Source organism: Canis aureus, chromosome 1 (assembly GCF_053574225.1).
Source record: "Canis aureus isolate CA01 chromosome 1, VMU_Caureus_v.1.0, whole genome shotgun sequence".
Lineage (NCBI taxonomy): Eukaryota > Metazoa > Chordata > Mammalia > Carnivora > Canidae > Canis > Canis aureus.
Genome location: NC_135611.1, coordinates 113,680,795 through 113,700,233, shown reverse-complemented (window position 1 = coordinate 113,700,233; position 19,439 = coordinate 113,680,795). Strand labels below are relative to the sequence as shown.

At 52.7% G+C, this 19,439-nt stretch overlaps 2 protein-coding genes across 9 annotated transcripts; one reads left to right on the top strand and one right to left on the bottom strand.

The window, feature by feature from the left end:
• Positions 1–188: 188 nt before the first annotated feature.
• ACTMAP (actin maturation protease) lies at positions 189–6,977 on the bottom strand. Of its 8 annotated transcripts, none has more exons than XM_077851080.1 (6): positions 6,265–6,288; positions 3,857–3,925; positions 3,289–3,413; positions 2,670–2,799; positions 2,510–2,580; positions 189–1,720 (listed from the first exon to the last, which is right to left on the bottom strand). In XM_077851080.1, the coding sequence occupies exons 3-6, from the start codon at positions 3,389–3,391 to the stop codon at positions 1,383–1,385; spliced, it is 642 nt and encodes a 213-aa protein (XP_077707206.1). In that variant the 5' UTR covers positions 3,392–3,413; positions 3,857–3,925; positions 6,265–6,288; the 3' UTR covers positions 189–1,382. The 8 variants fall into 8 exon arrangements, with proteins under 8 accessions (XP_077707206.1, XP_077707172.1, XP_077707234.1 ...); XM_077851046.1 differs by lacking the exon at positions 6,265–6,288 and adding an exon at positions 5,571–5,990; XM_077851108.1 differs by lacking the exon at positions 2,670–2,799 and having other exon boundaries at positions 2,510–2,586; positions 6,265–6,402.
• SNRPA (small nuclear ribonucleoprotein polypeptide A) lies at positions 6,756–19,305 on the top strand. Its single transcript, XM_077851123.1, has 7 exons — positions 6,756–6,897; positions 7,363–7,457; positions 11,679–11,851; positions 14,288–14,467; positions 16,865–17,038; positions 17,407–17,495; positions 18,920–19,305. The coding sequence occupies exons 2-7, from the start codon at positions 7,385–7,387 to the stop codon at positions 19,077–19,079; spliced, it is 849 nt and encodes a 282-aa protein (XP_077707249.1). The 5' UTR covers positions 6,756–6,897; positions 7,363–7,384; the 3' UTR covers positions 19,080–19,305.
• The last annotated feature ends 134 nt before the right edge of the window (positions 19,306–19,439 follow it).

The following is a 19,439-nucleotide window of genomic DNA, read 5'->3' as shown; positions in this document are numbered from 1 at the left end:
GACACTGCCAACCAGGTGCCAGGGCTGGGATGCTTTGGCGCACAGGTGACTGGGGTGTGTGTGTGTGTGTGTGTGTGTGTGTGCATGCGCGTGTACACACACTCCTCTTTAGGGGAGAAACACCACACGGTACAGCATCTCCAAATCAGACCCTTCGCTGGGCACTGGGTACACAAGTGACCAAGACAGACCTTTTCTTCCCCTTTCACAGTGGAAGTGACAGGTATTTATTCAGTTAATAACCTCTTCCTCCATGTCTGCATAGGTACTAACTGCTGGGTTTGAGTCCTGGCCTGCCACTGGCCAGCTCTGTGACCTTAGGCCAGTGAGTGCACTTCTCCAGGCCTTGGTCTCTCCATCTCTAAAATGGAAGGTCTAGTACCTTCCTTATTACCTGGCTGGAGAATCTGAGGAGTTAAAACAGGCAAACGGGGGATCCCTGGGTGGTGCAGCGGTTTAGCGCCTGCCTTTGGCCCGGGGCACGATCCTGGAGACCCGGGATCGAATCCCACGTCAGGCTCCCGGTGCATGGAGCCTGCTTCTCCCTCTGCCTGTGTCTCTGCCTCTCTCTCTCTCTGTGTGACTATCATAAATAAATAAAAAATTAAAAAAAAAATAAAACAGGCAAACGGGGTTGGCACATAGACCTGCTTTCAGAGGCACTTACTGTGGGTTTCTAAATCAGAACACAGAGAGGTTGGGAAGCAGCTGTGCCTGGGGCTGGGGAGTCTTCCCTGAGGAAGATGAGCCAAACAAAGAAGGAGTTATCCTTAGCAGAGGATTGGGTACAGGGGAATATGACACTTTAGGGACTTGAAGGGCCAGTATGGCTCGTGGCAGAAATCCCGGTGAGCTGGAGCTGGGAGAGTTTAATCCCTGTCCTGTGGACAAGGACCTGCTGGAAGCTTCTCTGGAGATGAGTGGTTAAGACCTGGTTTGCATTTTGAAAGGCAAGGCTCCCTAGGCTCCATGGAAACAGACATGGGGGCAGAAAGGGGTCCAGAGAGGAGTGTGCTGTAGAAGATGGTGGTCACCAGTGGGAAATGGCTGGATGCAACACTCAGGTGTGGCAGGCGGGACCTGCGGGCTGAGCTGTGGTCAGTTCCCTCCCTAGAGAGGGAGCTTGTCTCGCTGGCTCCTGGCTTTAACCCCAGCCACACAGCAAGAGCCCAATACTGGGGGGTGGGCGTGTTGGAAGGGGATTGGACTGGATGGACTGGGGTGGGAGGCGGCCTCCACATGGAGGATCTCTGGCTGGAGGTTCCCCAGAACAGTCCACACCCATGGGCCGTCGCAAAGGGAGAAAATGGTGCATTGTTCAAAAGGTGAAAGAGCCAAGTGGTGGCCGGGGCCCTGTCACCCCCGCTCAGGGCTGCAGCAGGCTAGCGGCTGAAGTCCTGTGGTGTGAGGAGCAGGGCCTGACCACAAAGGCCGGCCTGCACCCCACCCGCAGGCACTACGTACGCCCTGCCGTCGGTGGCCCTTGAGGGCGAGAAGTCCGTCAGCTGCAGGTTGCTGTCCCGGACCTGGTCGTAGTCCCACAGCTGGTAATGCCAACTCTTGCCTTGCTTGGAGAGAAGGTAGACGGCTCCCGAGGACCCGTCCTCTGGCAGGGACGGTGGCTGGTGGAGAGTGCTGGGCGCCGGGTGGAACAGACCTGGCAGTTCGGGGTCCTCAGCATAGCCTGGGCTTGGCACAGCCTGCACACCCAGCAGAACCCCTGGGAGGAGAGGGGAGGCTATGAGTGGGAGTGAGCCCTGACTCGGTGCTGGGGCTAACCAAGCTCCCCACAGCCCTTCAGGGCAGGTGTGGGTGCTGCCTCCACACTGCGTCTTGGAACAGTCAGCAGGGCTGTGGGCCCACAGCTGGGCTGGGAGGTGACCCTGGGTGTCTGGTTCCAGGGCTGCAGGCCTTTAAGTCTTGCCTCCAACAGTCTGGCAGCACAGGGAGGGGAGATGGCATTAAGCAGAGCAGGCATGGTTACCCGGTTGTTTCCTGCTCTCTAGCAAAAAAATGCTCAGAGGATCCCTCGAGGCCACAGACCTGGGCACGAGGGAGCCTCATCCAGGCCCCCCAACATGCAAATCAGCCTTCGTGCAGGTGGGATGGATGACGACAAGGCTGATCGAAGCTACCACTTACTGACATGTGCAACGTGCCTGCGCATTCAGACTTGTATACATTTTGCCCGTTGTCACCCCAATTTCCAGACAGAGGAAGGAAAGCCCAGATTCACAGAGCCAGGAAGTGGCTGGGCCAGATCTGGAGCCCACACTGATCCTAAACTCAGTGTTATGAGCTTGTCTGTGGAAATCCCGATTAGCAGATACTGAGGCACCTGCTGCCTGCCAGGTCCCTACTAAGTACCCTGTGGGGACAGGGAAAGTCCAGCCCTGGTCCCTGCCTCGAGTACAGGAGAAGCGTCAGGGTCAGGTTGAGAATGTGGAGGGTGGTGAGGGTAATGGGACAAACAGGGTGAGCACACAGGGGTATGGGAGGGAAGACCCACCTGCGCTCACTGCCCAGTGGGCCTTGTGACCCTTCCTCTGACATGGCTCGTGGTTGAAGTCCTCGTCGTAGCTGGTGCTGGGGTTAAGGCCAAAGCTGCGGTGTGGCCCTGGTACCCACCCTTCTGTCCCCACCCAGCTCCCTCCTGGGCCCCGGGATACGGGATTAGCAAGGGATGTCCGGAGACAAGGTGCTGCAGGACACGGGCTCTGTTGGGACCGCCCAGGCCACCGCAAAGATGCTCAACCTGGCAGCCCAATGCCTCCTGGGCCAGCTTGCCCATGTCGGCCACTGCAGGGGTGACACAGACAGAAGGATCACTGTGTGCCTGGCTCCAAGCCATGGGCTAACTGGGGATCGGCTCCTCTAATCATCACTGCAGCCTTGACGTCTTTGTACAAACACATAAAATGAGGCACAGAGAGGGTAAGCTGCTTGTCACAGCCACCCAGCAGAGGGTAGGGTGGCAGAGCTGGGCTCAGAATGAAGACAACCCGGACGCCTGGGTGGCTCAGCGGTTGAGCGTCTGCCTTCAGCCCAGGGTGTGATCCTGGAGACTTGGGATCGAGTGCCACATCAGGCTCCCTTGCGTGGAGCCTGCTTCTCCCTCTGCCTGTGTCTCTGCCTCTCTACCCCTCCATGTCTCTCATGAATAAATAAAATCTTAAAAAAAAAAAAAAAAAAAAAAAGAATGAAGACAACCCACCCCATACTCTACTGGGTGGGGAGAAAAGGGTTCCCTCACACATGTGGCTTGAGACCTTTCTGCACCCAACTCACCGGAGAACATCTCTCCCTGGGCCGTGTAGCCTCTCTCCATGGCCACCTGCACAAGTTTCTCCAGCGGGATGCCACTGGGTGGTGCCAGGAGCGTGCCTGCCATCCATAGAGCCACGAGCCCGCACCTGGGGAGACACAGGCCCAGTCCCCCAACCCCTAAGTCATGTCTTTACGGGGTACCCTCTGCCCCCGAAGCTGGAGTGTGGGGAACAGGTCTGCTGCACTGGGTGAATTTCCCTCCCTCCCATGCCTGACAGGGAAGAGGGTGACCTTGGCCTGAGGCTAGGGCTGCAGGGAGAGTGGGAGAGTAGGGAGAGGTCACCTGAGCTTCTAGGAGGAGGAGATACCAAAGCAGGGTCAGAGCTGAAGACTGTTCCCCTGCTTACTCGCTTGCTCATGCATTCCAACAGTTCACTGCGTATGCACCCAGGACCCCACTCTCCACTCCCCTGCTTCCCCTCCCCTCCACCTCCTCTTAAGCTGCCTGGGATGTACCCACACCTCCCACCCTACAGATGGGTCCTCAGGAAGCACAGCAAAGTTCAGGGTCCCAGATCAGGGCACGTACTGAGGGCCTTCCTGGATGAGGGAGGGCAGGTCGGCACAGAAGAGGATCCATTGCAAGTCACTTCTGAAACTGAATCACAGGGTGCTCAGGTCACGTGGACACCAGCTCCTAGATCCCCCCCTTGAGGTGTGACTGGTAGTGTAGCGTTGAGGGAAGGGGAAAGGAACCCAGGCCTAGCTGTCCTAAGGCCTGAGGGCATCTCCAGGCTCTGATGCAACTGTATTCTCCCCAATGAGGCTTATTTTCCTTCTCCAGACTTCAGAGTCCTTATCTGCTCAGTGGGGATCATCCTCCTACCTGCTGCTCCCTGTGCCTTCTTTGTTACTGAAGGGGCAAAGAGCAGATGTGCAAAAGCTCTGCAACTTGGAGCCAGAAAAATGGATTAGGGGAAATTTCTCGAAGGGCTGTCTCTATATCCAAACCCTTCCTGTGATTTCCTTCCCTTCTCAAGCCTGTTAAATAGGGATGAAAATCCCGTAACTCAGCCTAGAGAAGAACCAGGTAACAACATGCTCCAGGGCTAAGAGATCACCTGCATGATGAGCCCCTGCAGGCCTGCTCAGCCCCACCCTTGGGGAAGTCACTCAGAAAATTTTGATCTCTGCCCTGCTGCCCCAGGGCTCAGGAGGGGCTGGGAAACTTGCTTATCCAGTATTTCTTTCCAAGACCAGTTAAAGAGCAAGGCTGGGGGGAAAAATGTTCCTAGTTCCCAGCTTGGGGCAGCATTCTGATGGAAGATACCACACGACAGTGATTAAAAGCACGAAGCCCTGTGCAAATCGAGCTCTTTCTAAGTGCTGTGGCTAAGTGACTTCACCTCCATGAGCCTCAGTTTCCTTGTCTGTAAAATGATGTAATAATAGTTCTTATTATTAGAATCACCAAGAGAATGAAATAAATACCTAAAAACACTTAGAATAATGTTTGATATACAATAGACGTGCACTATTGGGTGATGGTCAATATTTGCATTCAATTTTCCTCACTTGGGTTAGGAAAAATATTCTAACCAAACAGATTATAAACTTGTCTGGAGAGTTGAAAGTTTCTTCTGAGTCTGGGCAATCCACTTATTGTTAAACTGGGTCGCCCCTGCCGGAGTCTAGCCCCTTCCGGCCTGGGTCTCTGGGTGCTCCAGCTTCCCCCTGGGCTGTCAACTGTGTCACCACCTCCACTCCCCACAGGGAGCCCTGCTGTCTGTGCAAAGCCCTCCCACAGCTCCCGGGCGCCCCAGGATAGACCACCTCCCTCCACATGGTGCCCATGCCCTGTGTGATCTGGCTCCTGTCCACCTGTGAAACCCCATGTTTACCAACCGCCCCCGCCCCCAGCCCCGACCTGTTAAAGAAATATTTGCAGAGCCTTGAGAAGAACAACTCTTCATTTCAGCCTGGGCCTCTACACAGGCTGTTGACTCTTCTCAACACGGGGGACTTCTCAGGGGTCCCGTTCTCCAGGCAGGCCCCACTAACCCCCAGCCTTGGCCAGGCACGCCCTCATCACAGCTCTGATGCTCTGGGCTGCCACTGCTGAGGGAGGGATGGGTCTCTGCCACCAGGGTAGGTGCCCGTGAGGTCAGGCTCTTTGCTGAAGGCGCATCCTGAACAGGCCTAAGTAGGGGGCTGAGGCATGCAGGCTCCTTGACCTTGAGGAAACAGGAAACCCCAGGATGCAATGACTGTCCCCAGGGACAGGTGGTTCAGGGAGACCCTACCGGTCCTTGTGCAGCTTCAGGAGCCTCTTGACGTCATCTCTGCTGCTGGGGACTGGGCCAGCTTTCTCTAAGGCTTCCTTCAGGAGCTGGCTCTTCTCCAGGCCAAAGACATGAGGGGGAGCCAGCCCCCTGACAGGGGGTGGAGGTGGCAGAGGAGGGGGTGGGATAGGGGCCTGGAGACTTGCCTGGGGTGGAGGAGGAAGTGGAGTGATGGGGGCTTGGGGAGCAGGGGTCTGAGGAGCGGCTGGGGGCTCTTCAGGAGGAGGGCACGGAGAAATCATTTTGGGGGTCTACAGCATGCAAGTGCTGGGAGGTCAAGAATGGGAGACGGTTGGAGCCTCTAAAATAGGTTTGTCGCTGGGATGGACGTTCTGAGGGTTTTAGAGCGAAGTTCCAGAACTTGACTGCTGAGCGGTGGGACTCAAATCATCAGGGGATTTAAGAAGTTAACAGGGCGGGTCCTTTATCCGCAACTAGATCTTGGTGTGGGGTTGGGCTGCAAGGCTCAAGGTGGGGGGGAGGGTAGTTAAGAGTTACTGTATTATCCGGAACGAGGTTTGGAAACTCGCGAGTCAGTTTTGGGAAAAGGCAGGCCCCGCTCGGGTGGGATTCGGGGGCCGGGGCTACAGACTAGGGAATTTAGGCTCTGAAAACCCTCACATCCCGGGCCCCAGTTCGGAACCTTGGAGCTGACCTTTGAATCAGCGCTCAAGAGATCAAAAAACACCCGGCAAGGAGAATGACTTAGTCGTGGAGAAGGTGCTGGAATCAGCGCAAAAGGAAAAGTCCTCTGGGTTGGGGAAGGCACAGAGACGGGAGGGCGCTGGCAGCCGCGACACCGCTGGGAGCCGCAGGCGAGCCGGAAGATAAAGCCCGCCTCCCCTTCCACCAAAATGGCGGCCGCAGCACACATTTTTCCCGTATCACGTGGCGGGGCCCGCGGCTCGTGCCCTTGGAGGGTCACGTGACGAGAGAAGGCGGGGCGGGAGAGGAGAGGCTTTCAAAGGACTGCCCCCGGAAGAGACTGAAGCGCGAGCGGCTTCCCCATTGGCAGGAAGCGCGTGAGGGGGCGCGGCCTTCGCTGATTGGTCCGTAGACCCTCGGTGCAGCGTCGGGCGGGGCTTTCCTACCGAGGCGGGAACCCAAATGTCGTTTTGATTGGCAACCTTTGGACCCAGGGGCGAGGCTGGCTCTGATTGGTCAGGCTACTGAGTTTCCGCGCGGGATTGGCCTGCAGAAAGCTAAAGGCGGGACCAAGAGAGGAAGCTTTTGTAGTCGGCTCTCAGAAGCGCAGGAGGCGACGCTTGCGGGAGCTGCGACTCTGTTGGTGAGTAGTCCTCGGGCGCACGCGGCCGTGGACGCCGGGCGGGCGGAGCGCTTGCCGCCTGGGCTTTCTCGTGCCTCGTGTGGGGAAATTCACTTGCCGCTGCGCGAAGTTAGGGCGCCAGAGCCGTCTCCTGAACTGGCTCATGTATCCGGGTTTTTTCTCCTGGGCCGCCCTTTGAGCTCGTGAACCAATGAGAGTCTCCGCTTAGGACGCTCCGCCTACTGGGCCCCGTAGAGCATCCTGGGACTCGTAGTAAGCCTCTCGAGATTTCCTTCTGGTAACCACGCGGGGAGCAGCAGCGGTGTCCTGCTTTCGCTTTGTTTCCTAGCTGTACTTCCTTCCCTGCTCTCCGGACTTCCTCCTGGAAGGAAGATCCCCATCCCCGAGCAGCTCGTTAAGCCTGCTTTAGGGCAGAGGATTTGGAGAAACCCGGGGCTGAAGTTAACCTTTTCCCCCTTCTTTCAGCTCTACTTCGGCACCTCTCTCCATGGCAGTTCCCGAGACCCGCCCCAACCACACTATTTATATCAACAACCTCAACGAGAAGATCAAGAAGGATGGTGAGTTGGGATAGTCCAGACTCCAGGTTGCCTCGCACGAGCCGCCCCCCTCTTCCATCCCTCGAATTAACTTCTCTTCCTTTTCTCCAAACTGTCGAGTTAATCCTGAATTCAGCCTTTGCACACGCTGCTTCCTGTGTCTTTAACGCTCTTCCAGCCCGTCGTCTACTCTGGCCATTAGCCTGGTCGCTTTTGTTCATCCTTCAGGGTTTCAACTCACAGGACTCCTCCAAGAATCCTTCGCCGGCCTCTTTCCCCCCAGGTGCCTTGCCCCTGACTTCCCATAGGCCCTGGATATCTCCCGCTCAAACCCTCAATTGTTTTGGGCTGTTGTGGGGCTGTCTGCACAAGTCTGTGAGCTCCACGACGGTAAGCGCCTGGACGGCCTTGTGTTCTCAATGATCAGCGCACAGTGGAGGTGTTTCATTTCAAAAAGAAAATGAAATGATAATACGATGGCTAACATTGTCCTTAGGCACTGATACATACGACTTTATTACATTGAATTCTCGACAATTCTTCAGTAAGGAGCTATTACTCCCTATTTCTCAGGCGGGGGTGATGTGAGTTGCCCAAAAGTCACACAGCAAGGTAAAGTGGTTGAGGCCACCAGCGTGGAAATACTGCTTAAGAACTCGATTCTTAACGTTCATTGGACATATTTTTTCGTTTCATTTATCATCTCATTGAATTTCATTTTTTATATTTGAAAGTTGAACAAATCCCCGGTATTTCTGTGCGTGAATGCTTTGTGGATTAAATTAGCTGAATATCTGTCTGTTAGTTAAGTTTGGATAAAATTTGTCTTTTTTTGTCACCTTAAGAAAATTCTCAGGAGAACCAAAGGAAGGAGTTTGCTGGGATTAATTTTGAGGTTACCAATAAAGTTAACTGTTGAGGAAAATGGACCAAGCTATGTAAATCCCCATGTGCTCTTAGAGTATCATGTGCAGCCAGTACCATGTGGTGCTGGAGAAACACTGGTGATGGACAGTCCTGGTCCTGCCTTCATGGAGCCACAGTCCAGTGGGGGAGACTGACCTTCCAGTGATTGCCCAGAGTAGCCAGGGCCATGATGGGGAAAGCACAAGCAGAGTGGTCAGGAGGGATTTGGCACCTAGACAGAGGAGTTTGGACTCTTTCATAGAAAAGGAGACATTTAGGGGCACCTGGGTGGCTCAGGTTGTGTTCCTGGGGTCCTGGGATCGAGTTCCATATCAGGCTTCCCACAGGGAGCCTGCTTCTCCCTCTGCCTATGTCTGCGCCTCTCTCTCTCTCTTTTTTTTTATGTCTGCCTCTCTTTGTCTCTCATGGATGAATAAAAAAATCTTTACAAAAAAAAAAAAAAGGAAAAGGAGACATTTCAGAAAGCGTTTCCAGATAGAGGAAGGAGTATATATATTGTGCAGAAGAAGAGTGTTCCGAACCCAGATCTATGTGTCCAGGTGCCTAGGGGCAAAAGAGAGCCTGGGGCATTCTGGAAAATACAAGTAGTTTTGTGTGACTGAGGCTTGTGACACAGGCAGCACCTTCTAGTGAGCAGTGCACTGATGGTTCATGGGATCCTGTGGGCAGGTAGGCCATTAGACTTTGTCATGAGGCCATCAAGGAGCCAGGTAAGGGACCCTCTGGTGTGAGGACAACATCAGGAGGGTGAACTTGAGTGGGCAAGAGGGGAGGAGGGAGAGAGGCCCAGGGGAATGTCGAGGGCCAAACAGATCATGTGGGTGGAGGAGGGAGAGAAATACCAGAAATGGAATCAGGAGGGTGCCTGACTGGTTCAGGTGGTCGAACATACCTTTCGGTATGTCCTGGGATCCAGCCCTTATCAAGACTCCCTGCTCAGTGGAGAGCCTGCTTCTCCCTGTTCCCCTCATCCTGCTCATGTGCATGTGTACTTCTTTTCTCTTCTCTTCTCTTCTCTCCTTTCCTTTCCTTTCCTTTCCTTTCCTTTCCTTTCCTTTCCTTTCCTTTCCTTTCCTTTCCTTTCCTTTCCTTTCTTTTCCTTCTTTCTTTTCTTTCAAGATTTTATTTATTCATGAGAGAGAGAAGAGCAGAGACATAGGCAGAGGGAGAAGCAGGCTCCTCACGGGAGCCTGATCTGGGACTTGATCCCGGGACTCCAGGATCACACCCTGAGCCAAAGGCAGACGGTCAACCACTGAGCCACCCAAATATCCCAAGAAATAAAATCTTTTTTTTTTTTTTAATTTTTTTTAAATTTATTTGTGATAGTCACAGAGAGAGAGAGAGAATGAGGCAGAGACACAGGCAGAGGGAGAAGCAGGCTCCATGCACCAGGAGCCCGACGTGGGATTTGATCCCGGGTCTCCAGGATCGCGCCCTGGGCCAAAGGCAGGCGCCAAACCGCTGCGCCACCCAGGGATCCCAAGAAATAAAATCTTAATTAAAAAATAAGGCAACAGAATTTTTGGCAAATCTCGCCAAAACACCTTTGGCCTCCTTCTTTACCCCACCTTTTTTTTTTTCTTCCCTCACCTAGTCTTTCAGCAAGCGTCTTCAGCTCAGGTGCCGCCTTTTCTTTGAAGAAGATTGGGATTCTTGTCTGTCAGGGGTGGCAGTTTGTTAGTGAGATATGGTGGTGTAGGGTTCAAATGGAGGTGGGTCCTGGTCCCAGTCCCAGCTCTGTTGGTTCTTTTTTTTTTTTTTTTTTTAAAGATTTTATTTATTTATTCATGAGAGACACACAGAGAGGCACAGACATAGGCAGAGGGAGAAGCAGGCTCCAGCAGGGAGCCCAATGTGGGGCTTGATCTGGTGACTCAGGACTCATGCCCCGAGTGGAAGGCAGATGCTTAACCGCTGAGGCACCCAGGTGTCCCTCTGTTGGTTCTTTCTAAGAAGTACCTTCTGAGCCAGTTACGAATCCTCTGAGAGCCTGTTTGCATGTTAGTAAAATTAAGACCGTTACAGTTGCTGCCTTGTGAAGTCATTGTGGGAATTTAGTGAAGTCTTTTCCGTAAAAGACATTTCCCCCCAAAGATTTTATTTACTTCTTGTTGAGAGAGAGGCAGAGGGAGAAGCAGACTCCTCGCTGAGCAGAGATCCCTAGGTGGGACTTGATCCCAGACCCCAAAATCATGACCCAAGCTGAAGGCAGATGCTTAAGGACTGAGCCACCCAGGCACCCTGAAATGTCTCCTTTTCTATGAAAGGGACCAAACTTTTCTGTCTACATTTAATGGTATCTTTAGGGTGCCTGGGTGGCTCAGTTGGTTGAGTATCTGCCTTTGGCTCAGGTCAAGATCCCAGTGTCCTGGGATCGAGTCCTGTATTGGGCTCCCTGCTCAGTGAGGAGCCTGCTTCTGTGCCTCCCCCCCCCCCCCCCCAGTTTCCCCCGTGAGTAAATAAGTCTTTTTTTTTTTTTTTTTTTTTTAAGTATCTTTAGTTGTGTAAATGTGTTTGAAGAAACGTGGGTGCTAGAATCTGCACTGAGCCTGGGAATACTGCAGTAAATTGGAGAGGCTTGTAGTTGAGGATAGCTAAATAAGTCAGCAACTCTGGAGTTTGGAGGTGGGAAATACCGTGAAGGAAAAAGAATGGGGTTGAGGAGTGGGAAGAGTGATGATGGGAGACCTTTATTTAGACAGGGTGATCAGAGCAGGCCTCTGAAGCGGGCACACTTTGCTGAGACCCGGTGACTAGAAGGAGGCAGCCGGGTCCACATCTGGAGGAAGGTCCTTCTGGTGGAGGTAGCAGCCAGGGCAAAGGTCCTGAGGCAGCTTCTGTGTACTGGCCTGAGAAAGGGCTATGAGGCCACTGTGACTGGAGACGGGAGTGGGGTGGAGTGTGGGGAGACCGGGTTGGAGAAGCTGGCCGGGGCCACATCACACAGGCCTGGGTCAAGGTGCTGGTGACAAGGAAAAGCATACTCATTTATTGAGTATTTGCCATGTGCTGTTGTTCAGTATGCGTCCTGTTCGTCCTGTTCTTCATCTGGCAGCCCTGGGGAGTTGGGGTGGGCAGGTACCTGTGCCTTCTGTGCTTAGGAGGAGTGCGCATAGCCCGGCCCACCCCAGTGGTGCTCAGCTGTCACTGGTATTGCCGGCTCTTGAGGGATTCCTGACCTGTAGCAGTTGTGTCAGGTGGCCGATGGTTTCCCTTCTGGGCGTCACTTGGCTCCAGAAAAGAAGCTCCGACCCCAGGAGCAGGTACCAAGAGCTCTAGTCACCCATGGGCCTTCCCTTCCTCCCCCTGCAGAGCTGAAGAAGTCCCTCTACGCCATCTTCTCCCAGTTTGGCCAGATCCTGGATATCCTGGTATCTCGAAGCTTGAAGATGAGGGGCCAGGCCTTTGTCATCTTCAAGGAGGTCAGCAGCGCCACCAATGCCCTGCGCTCCATGCAGGGTTTCCCCTTCTATGACAAGCCTATGGTGAGCACTGTGGGTGTGGAGGGTGTGCGCTGCAGAGCGCTGGGCGGGCTAGCTGGGTCCGGACCTGTCTCACCCCTAGTGCAGTCCCCTGAAGTCGCAAGGCTTTCTTTGTTCCTTTATCAGCATCCACTGTTCTTTGTACTGGGGGCGGGGGATGAGGGATACAGTGACTGAGGGACCCCCCCGCAGCCCTGCTCTTTCAGACCCCAGATGGTGATGAGGGGTCAGGGCCAGGATAGGGGAAGTGCACAGAGTTCGGGGAGCTTAGGGGAGACACCTCACCCAGTCTAGGAGTTCGGGGAAGGCTCTCTGAATGTGAGGCTCACGGGAGGAGTAGCTGGGGGAGGCAGGGGAGAAAGTGTTAGGTAACTGAGAGCATTTGTCTTTGAGGAAGTGAGTCAAGTCTGGCTGGAGTGAAGGGTGGGGGTGGGGTGGGGTGCTGGGGAGCCATGGGAGGGTTTAGGGAGATGCCTCTAGCCATTGGGGAGAGTGGATTAGAGCAGGTAGGTTACAGGAGTCTGGGTTGGGCTCTCAGATGTGAGGGCTTGTGCCAGGCCTGGGGCAGGGCCGAGGAATGGGTAGAGATGGTGGGTTGCAGGGGTTCAAGAGGCCAAGTGGACAGCTGAGGGGGCTGTGTTCTGGGAGGTGAGGAGTAGCTTAAAGTGCCTGCCCTGAACTAGCATTCCTGCCGGATCACTGGCAGCTGTCTTTGGTTCTTGGGGTCTTTTTTTTCCCTCATCCCCCTGTCAGCTGACTTTCCCCTGATTGGAATATTCTTCCTGAACCAACTCTTTTTTTTTTTTTTTTTTTTAATTTTTTATTTATTTATGATAGTCACAGAGAGAGAGAGAGAGAGGCAGAGACACAGGCAGAGGGAGAAGCAGGCTCCATGCACCGGGAGCCCGATGTAGGATTCGATCCCGGGTCTCCAGGATCGCGCCCTGGGCCAAAGGCAGGCGCCAAACCGCTGCGCCACCCAGGGATCCCCCTGAACCAACTCTTTTGGGGAGGGAACAGCAAATGCTGGTGTGTTCAGGTCCCAGGCGGGTCACTTGCTGTCGGAGACAGTGGACCTGGGGGCCGTGGGGTGCCCTGGGACCCTCCGTGTAGCAGGGGAACTCATCTGCCTGCTGTCACCTCTAGATGGTGTGAGCCCAGACTTGCCACATCTCCCATTGCTTTTCTGGAGCAGCAGGAATTAGGTTTTGAATTGAAGCATAAAGACCATGATCTTACTGTGTTGATCCTCCCTCCCCTCTACTCCCCAAATCACCGCTCAGACCATTTCAGACACTCAAGCATGAGTGAGTTCTATCAGGGACAGTGGGGACCCTGCCTTGGAGACATCCACCACTGCCTGTTTCCCCCTCCTCCCCTGTGGCTTCCCGGTCTCTGCTTGGACCCCTGCTCCCCGTGGGCTATTCTCCACACACAGCCCCAGGGCTGCTTCTGGCACACCAGTGAAATCTCACTCTGCGTAAGATACTCCATGGCTCCCAGCTATCTCAGGAAAAAAACCCAAGTTGGACCACCCTTCCCTCTGTGATCTTGTCTCCTCCCTCCTCATCCCCATTGATCTTGAACACACACTGCACACCTTAGTTCTACTGTTCCCTTTACTGAAATGCTTTTCTCTTAACAGGCCTTCCTCCCTCTGTCTCTATGCCAGTGTCACTTCACTGAGGCCTGCCTTAGCCACACTCTGAAATTTTCAATTCTGGGGTTATGTTTTATTTTTTTTTATTTTAAGATTTTATTTATTTGAGAGAGTGAGCAAGCGAGAGAACATGAGCAGGGGGAGGAGCAGAGAGGGGAGAAGCCATCTCCCCATTGAGCAGGGAGCCCAATGCAGGACTCGATCCTGGGACTCTGAGATCATGAGCTGAGCCGAAGGCAGACACTGAGCCACCCAGGCGCCTCTGAAATTTTCCATCCCCTTTTCCAGTTTTGTTTTTAATCTTTTTCATCATATCTTTCTCACCAAGGAGATCATGAGGGCAGGGACCTTTGATACACTCGTTGCTGTACCCCAGAGTATAGGTTCTCCGTAGACCACTGAGAATCAGCTTTCGCCTGGGAATCTAAACTCCTGTGTGACTAGAACCCCCCTGCATAGTGTTCCTCTCCTAGCCTTGTTTCTTCAGGCATCTGCCTTTGGCCTGATGCTCGGGACTGTCCCATCTTCCCTTCAAAATCCCAACAACTTACTGACTGAATGCCTAGTTTGTGCCAGCTACTGTTCAGAGCACTTAAGCTTATTTAGTTCTTACAGTCCTCCTTTCCAGTGGAAAATCTCAGTTACCATTTTACAGATGAGGATATTGAGGCCAAGTGATTTCCATAACATTGCTCACTGAGCTTCTGGTAAGATCTGCTTTTGTACCCAGGCGATTGGGCCTTGATACACTCCTTAACCTTCTGCTCTTTGTTTGGCAGCGCATTCAGTATGCCAAGACTGACTCGGATATTATTGCCAAGATGAAGGGTACCTTCGTGGAGCGGGACCGCAAGCGGGAGAAGAGGAAGCCCAAAAGCCAGGAGACCCCAGCAGCCAAGAAGGCTGTGCAGGGTGGGGCCGCCGCCCCTGTGGTGGGGGCTGTCCAGGGCCCTGTCCCGGTAAGCCAGGGCCGAGAGACCCTGCCCTCTCTCCCATCAGGCCTTCCTCAGCTGTGTGGCCTGGCGTGTGGGCATGGTGGAGGGTGGAGGTGGTCTCCCCAGGGGTTTGGGCACTCTCCCCTTCCATTTTCTGATGGAAATTGTGCACCTCACTGTGAGGGATTATGCACCTGCGTGATGGAGTCTACATTTGGAAATGCCTTTGTGGTTGCCTGTTTTTCAGATCTTTCTTTCTGTCTCTCTGTTCCTTAGTTTTTTTCTTCCCTTGACTTTGATCCTGTTGTCTGTGTTTTTTAAGTTAATGTCTATGCGGAAAACCCAGAAGAAGCCATGAACCAACTTTTTGGGATTAATTAGTGAATTTAATTTAGCAGGGTCATCAGAGAGAAGGTCAGTGTGGAAGAAGTCAGTTTTATTTCTGTGTGCTAGCAGCAAACAGTAGCCTCCAAATTTAAAAATGGCTCAGGAGTAAATCCCATGAAGGGTAAGCAAAATATACTCACTGAAAGTACAGAGCATCTCTGAGAGAAATGGGAGGTGAATTCAGCAAATGGATGGGAGACTCAAAACTTATTAGGAGGGGAAAAATTAAAGAGGAAGACAAACCATGAGAGACTCCTAGCTTTGGAAAATAAAGGGTTCCAGGAGAGGAGGTGGAGGGGGATGGGGTAGCTGGGTGATGAGCTTTAAGGAAGGCACATGATAAGATGAGCACTGGGTGTTATACTATATATTGGCAAATTGGATTTAAATTTTATTTATTTATTCATGAGAGACACAGAGGTAGAGACACAGGCAGAGGGAGAGCTGCAGGACTCCATCCCCAGATCCTGGGATCACGACCTGAGCCAAAGGCAGATGCTCAACCGCTGAGCCACCCAGGTGTCCCTGAATTTAAATTTTTAAGAAATACTTACTTACTTATTTATTTATTTATTTATTTATTCATGATAAACACAGAGAGAGAGGCAGAGGGAGAAGTAGGCTCCATGCAGGGAGCACGATGTGTGGGACTTGATCCTGGGACTCCAGGATCACGCCCTGGGCCTCAGGCAGGCGCCCAACCACCCAGGGATCCCCCCTGAATTTAAATTTTAAAACAAACTTGTTAGGATGTCAGTCCTCCAAACTGGCCTAACCCTCAGCACAATTCCAATCAAAATGCCGACAGGAATTCTGGGCATGCTGGCAGTCTTTCCACAGGTATGTGGAAAGGCAAGGAGAATGAAGCAGGGAGGCTGCTGTAGTCATCAAGATGGTGAGATGTTGGCCTGAGGGGAAGAAGAGGGACCAGGTGGCAGAAGAGAGTCCAGAAGTCAGTCCGGTCCACACAGGCATGTTTGTCAGCCAGTGAAGGCACCATTGCGTTCCCGTGGTGAAAGGACTTTATCTTGCTAATAAATGGTGCTGGACGAATCAGATGTCTTTAAGGCAAAGTGTTAGTCCTACCTCAACCATAGAAGTTAGTTTGAGATGAATAGTAGACCTCAGTGTGGCCGTTGAAACAATAAAGATTCTAGAAGGAAACAGGAAAATCTCTTCAGGAACTTTGTGAGGGCATGAGAAGTAGAAACATCCTGTTTTGTAAAACAGAATCGAGAAAGCACGAAGTACTTAAGATAGATGAATTGCCTCTACTCATTTCTGAGTCCCCACAGTGGCTCTGCTGACCGGATCACACCGTACTTGTCCTTTCACTGATACCAGTTCTCACTCTTTGGTGTCAGCAGTGATGTCGGGGTTTCCCTCTGTCTAGTTTCCCTCTTCTTCCCCACTCTCCTCCGCTGCACCCAGCTATATGTGCACCTTTGAGTCCTTAGCGGTGGCTCCAGCTCCAATGGCCCTGTCTCCCTTGGGTGCATGACCTTGTGCCCTTTGGCTGGCTCCCACCTCCCTGCCACCCCTCCATTGCTTTCTCCATCTGTCCTGACTGTCCCTGTCCATCTCTGCCTTCCACTGTCTGCTCCTTTTTTCTCTGTAGGTCTCTTCCCACCCCCCCCCCCACCCCCAAGTGTATTTTTGGAAGTAAAACTCCAGCATACTCATTATAGTGTTTATTTTCGCTCTTTTTGTTGACTGTTGTTAGCATTCGATTTTTTCCAGTGTTGTTTTCTTTCTTCTATGTCAACAGAGCTGGACCACACTGATTAGTTTTTCTTTGTTAGAAAAATTTTTAAGTTTCTGGTTTGATGTCTCCCTCGAGCCTGAGTTGGGTCTGTTTTGCTCCATCCATTTTCTTTTGGATGACCTTTGTCTCCATGGGTGCCTTTTTTTCCACCTTGCAAGTCTGAATCTCTCCCTGGGTCTTCTGACACTCTCTTCTGTCTGCTGACACCAGACTCGATCCCTCCTGTCTGCTGGGTGCCCCACTCAACCCTGTCTTCCCTCTCTCTGCAGGGTATGCCCCCAATGACTCAAGCCCCCCGCATCATGCATCACATGCCAGGCCAGCCTCCCTACATGCCGCCTCCTGGCATGATCCCGCCTCCAGGCCTGGCACCTGGACAAATCCCACCAGGGGCTATGCCCCCACAGCAGCTTATGCCGGGGCAGATGCCACCAGCCCAGCCTGTAAGTACCTACTGCTCCTGGGGTCTCCTATGAACAGTCAGAACATGGGAATAGAAAGGGATGGGTGGGGGTGCTGTTTTAGAGCCAGAGAGGGATTATATGTATGTCGGAGGAGCTTCAAAAGGTCGGGGTGAGGCTGGAGCAGTGACCAGAGCCCAGCTTGATTCAGTGAACTTCTGTGCAGCATCTGATGAAAACAGCAGTGTTCTCTATGGTTCTTAGTCTGGTGGGTGCAAGGTGGTGTAGACAGGCAACATCAGGCGTGTCAGGTGAAGGGGCCAGAAGGAACTTACGAAGGGACAGGGGTAGAAAATAGGAAGGCAGTAGGTTCTCCCACTAGACTCACAGGCTCTGTCACTTCCTTGCAGCTTTCAGAAAATCCACCAAATCACATCTTATTCCTCACCAACCTGCCTGAGGAGACCAATGAGCTCATGCTGTCCATGCTTTTCAACCAGTAAGTGGGGCCAGTAGCTGGGCAGGGTCCAGAGGGTGATGGCCCAGGAGTCGGCACCGTGGAGACAGGCCTTGGAGTTCTGCTGGTGGAGTCTTGAGTCTGCTTAGGATTTGCAGGCAGAACAGTGGCTTGGAGGCATAAAGGGTGGAGGCTGAGGCTCACAGCCTGAGGAGGTGTGGCAGTGGCAAGCCTCAGACATAGCATGGCCAAGGGAGCATTGGACCTTCCTTGACTTCGTGGGAGGTGCAGGGGTCCCTGGGCCTCTTCTTTCCAGCCTCTAAATCAGAAAAATGCCAGGTGTGTATAAAACAACAGTGCAGTGGCATCGAGCACTGGCTAGGCTGGTCAGAATCGGCACACTCAAACTGCACAGTAGGAGGTTAGGGATGTTGGCAACCCCAGTGCTGGTGACGGGGTGTACACCACTATGGCTATTGCACAGGGTAACACATTCACTGTTCAGTGAAGGAAGGGTTGTGTGCTCACCTGGTGGCTCTGCCTTCTGGTCTTCTAAAAGTTTTTTTTTTTTAAGATTTTATTTAATTATTTATTTGATAGCCAGAGAAAGCTAGAGAGCACAAGTTGGGGGAATGGCAGAGAGTGAGGGAGAGGAAGAAACAGACTCCCCACTGAGCAGGGAGCCTAATGCAGGACTGGATCCCAGGACCCTGGGATCATGACCTGAGGCGAAGGCAGATGCTTAACTGGCTGAGCTTAACCCCTCCTAAAGCCATTGTTAACAGAAGTCCCAAGGGGTGTGGATGGACATGATTCCTCTGGGTGGTAGGGAGTTGGAGGCAGCCCCAGGGGAAGAAGCCAGAGGTCAGAAGGGCTGCTCACTGTGGCCTGCTCTGTGGCAGTTGGGGAACAGTGCAGTGCCGATGGTTCTCTGTAACAGTGCTGGGAGGGAATTTTGAGAAACTCCGTAAGAGGGAAAATACAGTATCATACGCATATCTTTCTGTGAAACAATACAGACTCCGTAAGAATAGGTGCAGAAGAAAGTGTACCCAGCAAACATGAGGATGGTTGCCTAATGGGGAAGGAAGTTGGGGAAGAGGGAGCGGAAATGAGAGAAACAGCAGATCATAAAAAGTCAGGGTAGTGTTTATTTCTGGAACCCGGTGGTGGGTATGATCAGGGAGGGACATGGGGGCAGTGTCCTATTCCTTGATCTAACTTATGGCTGCATAGGTGTTCACGTTAAAATATTTCCTTAAATGACATGTTTACATCGTGTGTACTCGTTTGTGTCCGGGCTCTTCAGCTTAGGACTGTATACACTTGGGCCTGGATGATCCTCTCTTACTATGCATTGTAGTGGATGTTTAGCAGCATCCCTGGTGGCTTCTACACTTCAGATGCCAGAACATTCGGGGGAGATGCCAAGTCTGGATCCCTGAGGTCTCTTCCCTTCTCCCCAGGTTCCCTGGCTTCAAGGAGGTACGACTGGTCCCCGGGCGGCACGACATTGCCTTTGTGGAGTTTGACAATGAGGTACAGGCAGGGGCCGCTCGCGATGCACTGCAGGGCTTCAAGATCACCCAGAACAATGCCATGAAGATCTCTTTTGCCAAGAAGTAGCACCTTTTTCCCCCTGCCTGCCCCTGCCCCCTGCTCTGGGGCCACCCCTTTCCCCCTTGGCTCAGCCCCCTGAAGGTAAGTCCCCCTCAGGGGCCTTCTCAGAGCCGTGTGTGAGTGAGTGGTCGCCACACAGCATTGTACCCAGAGTCTGTCCCCAGACATTGCACCTGGCGCTGTTAGGCCGGAATTAAAGTGTTTTTTTTGAGGTTTGGTTTTTCACAACCAATTGTCGTTTTTATTTTTCATTTTTTGTCTTCTATGCTGCATTTTCTTGCGTATCGGAACATTCTGGGTATTTGGACCTGTTAGCGTGTTGGGCTTTGCAACTTTGGGGAAACACAGAATAGTGTAGTAACTTTC

Bases quoted from the DNA above. Each gene is read 5' to 3' on its own strand.
- ACTMAP (XM_077851046.1), bottom strand. From the start codon at position 5,851: ATGATTTCTCCGTGCCCTCCTCCTGAAGAGCCCCCAGCCGCTCCTCAG. The intron at 3,926-5,570 runs GTAGGGTCTCCC...CCTGTGATTCAG, and splicing joins CTGAAGCTGCACAAGGACCG to TTTCAGAAGTGACTTGCAAT. The intron at 2,581-2,669 runs GTATCCCGGGGC...CCCCAGCACCAG, and splicing joins GGACATCCCTTGCTAATCCC to CTACGACGAGGACTTCAACC.
- SNRPA (XM_077851123.1), top strand. From the start codon at position 7,385: ATGGCAGTTCCCGAGACCCGCCCCAACCACACTATTTATATCAACAAC. The intron at 7,458-11,678 runs GTGAGTTGGGAT...CTCCCCCTGCAG, and splicing joins CGAGAAGATCAAGAAGGATG to AGCTGAAGAAGTCCCTCTAC. The intron at 17,496-18,919 runs GTAAGTGGGGCC...CCTTCTCCCCAG, and splicing joins CTGTCCATGCTTTTCAACCA to GTTCCCTGGCTTCAAGGAGG.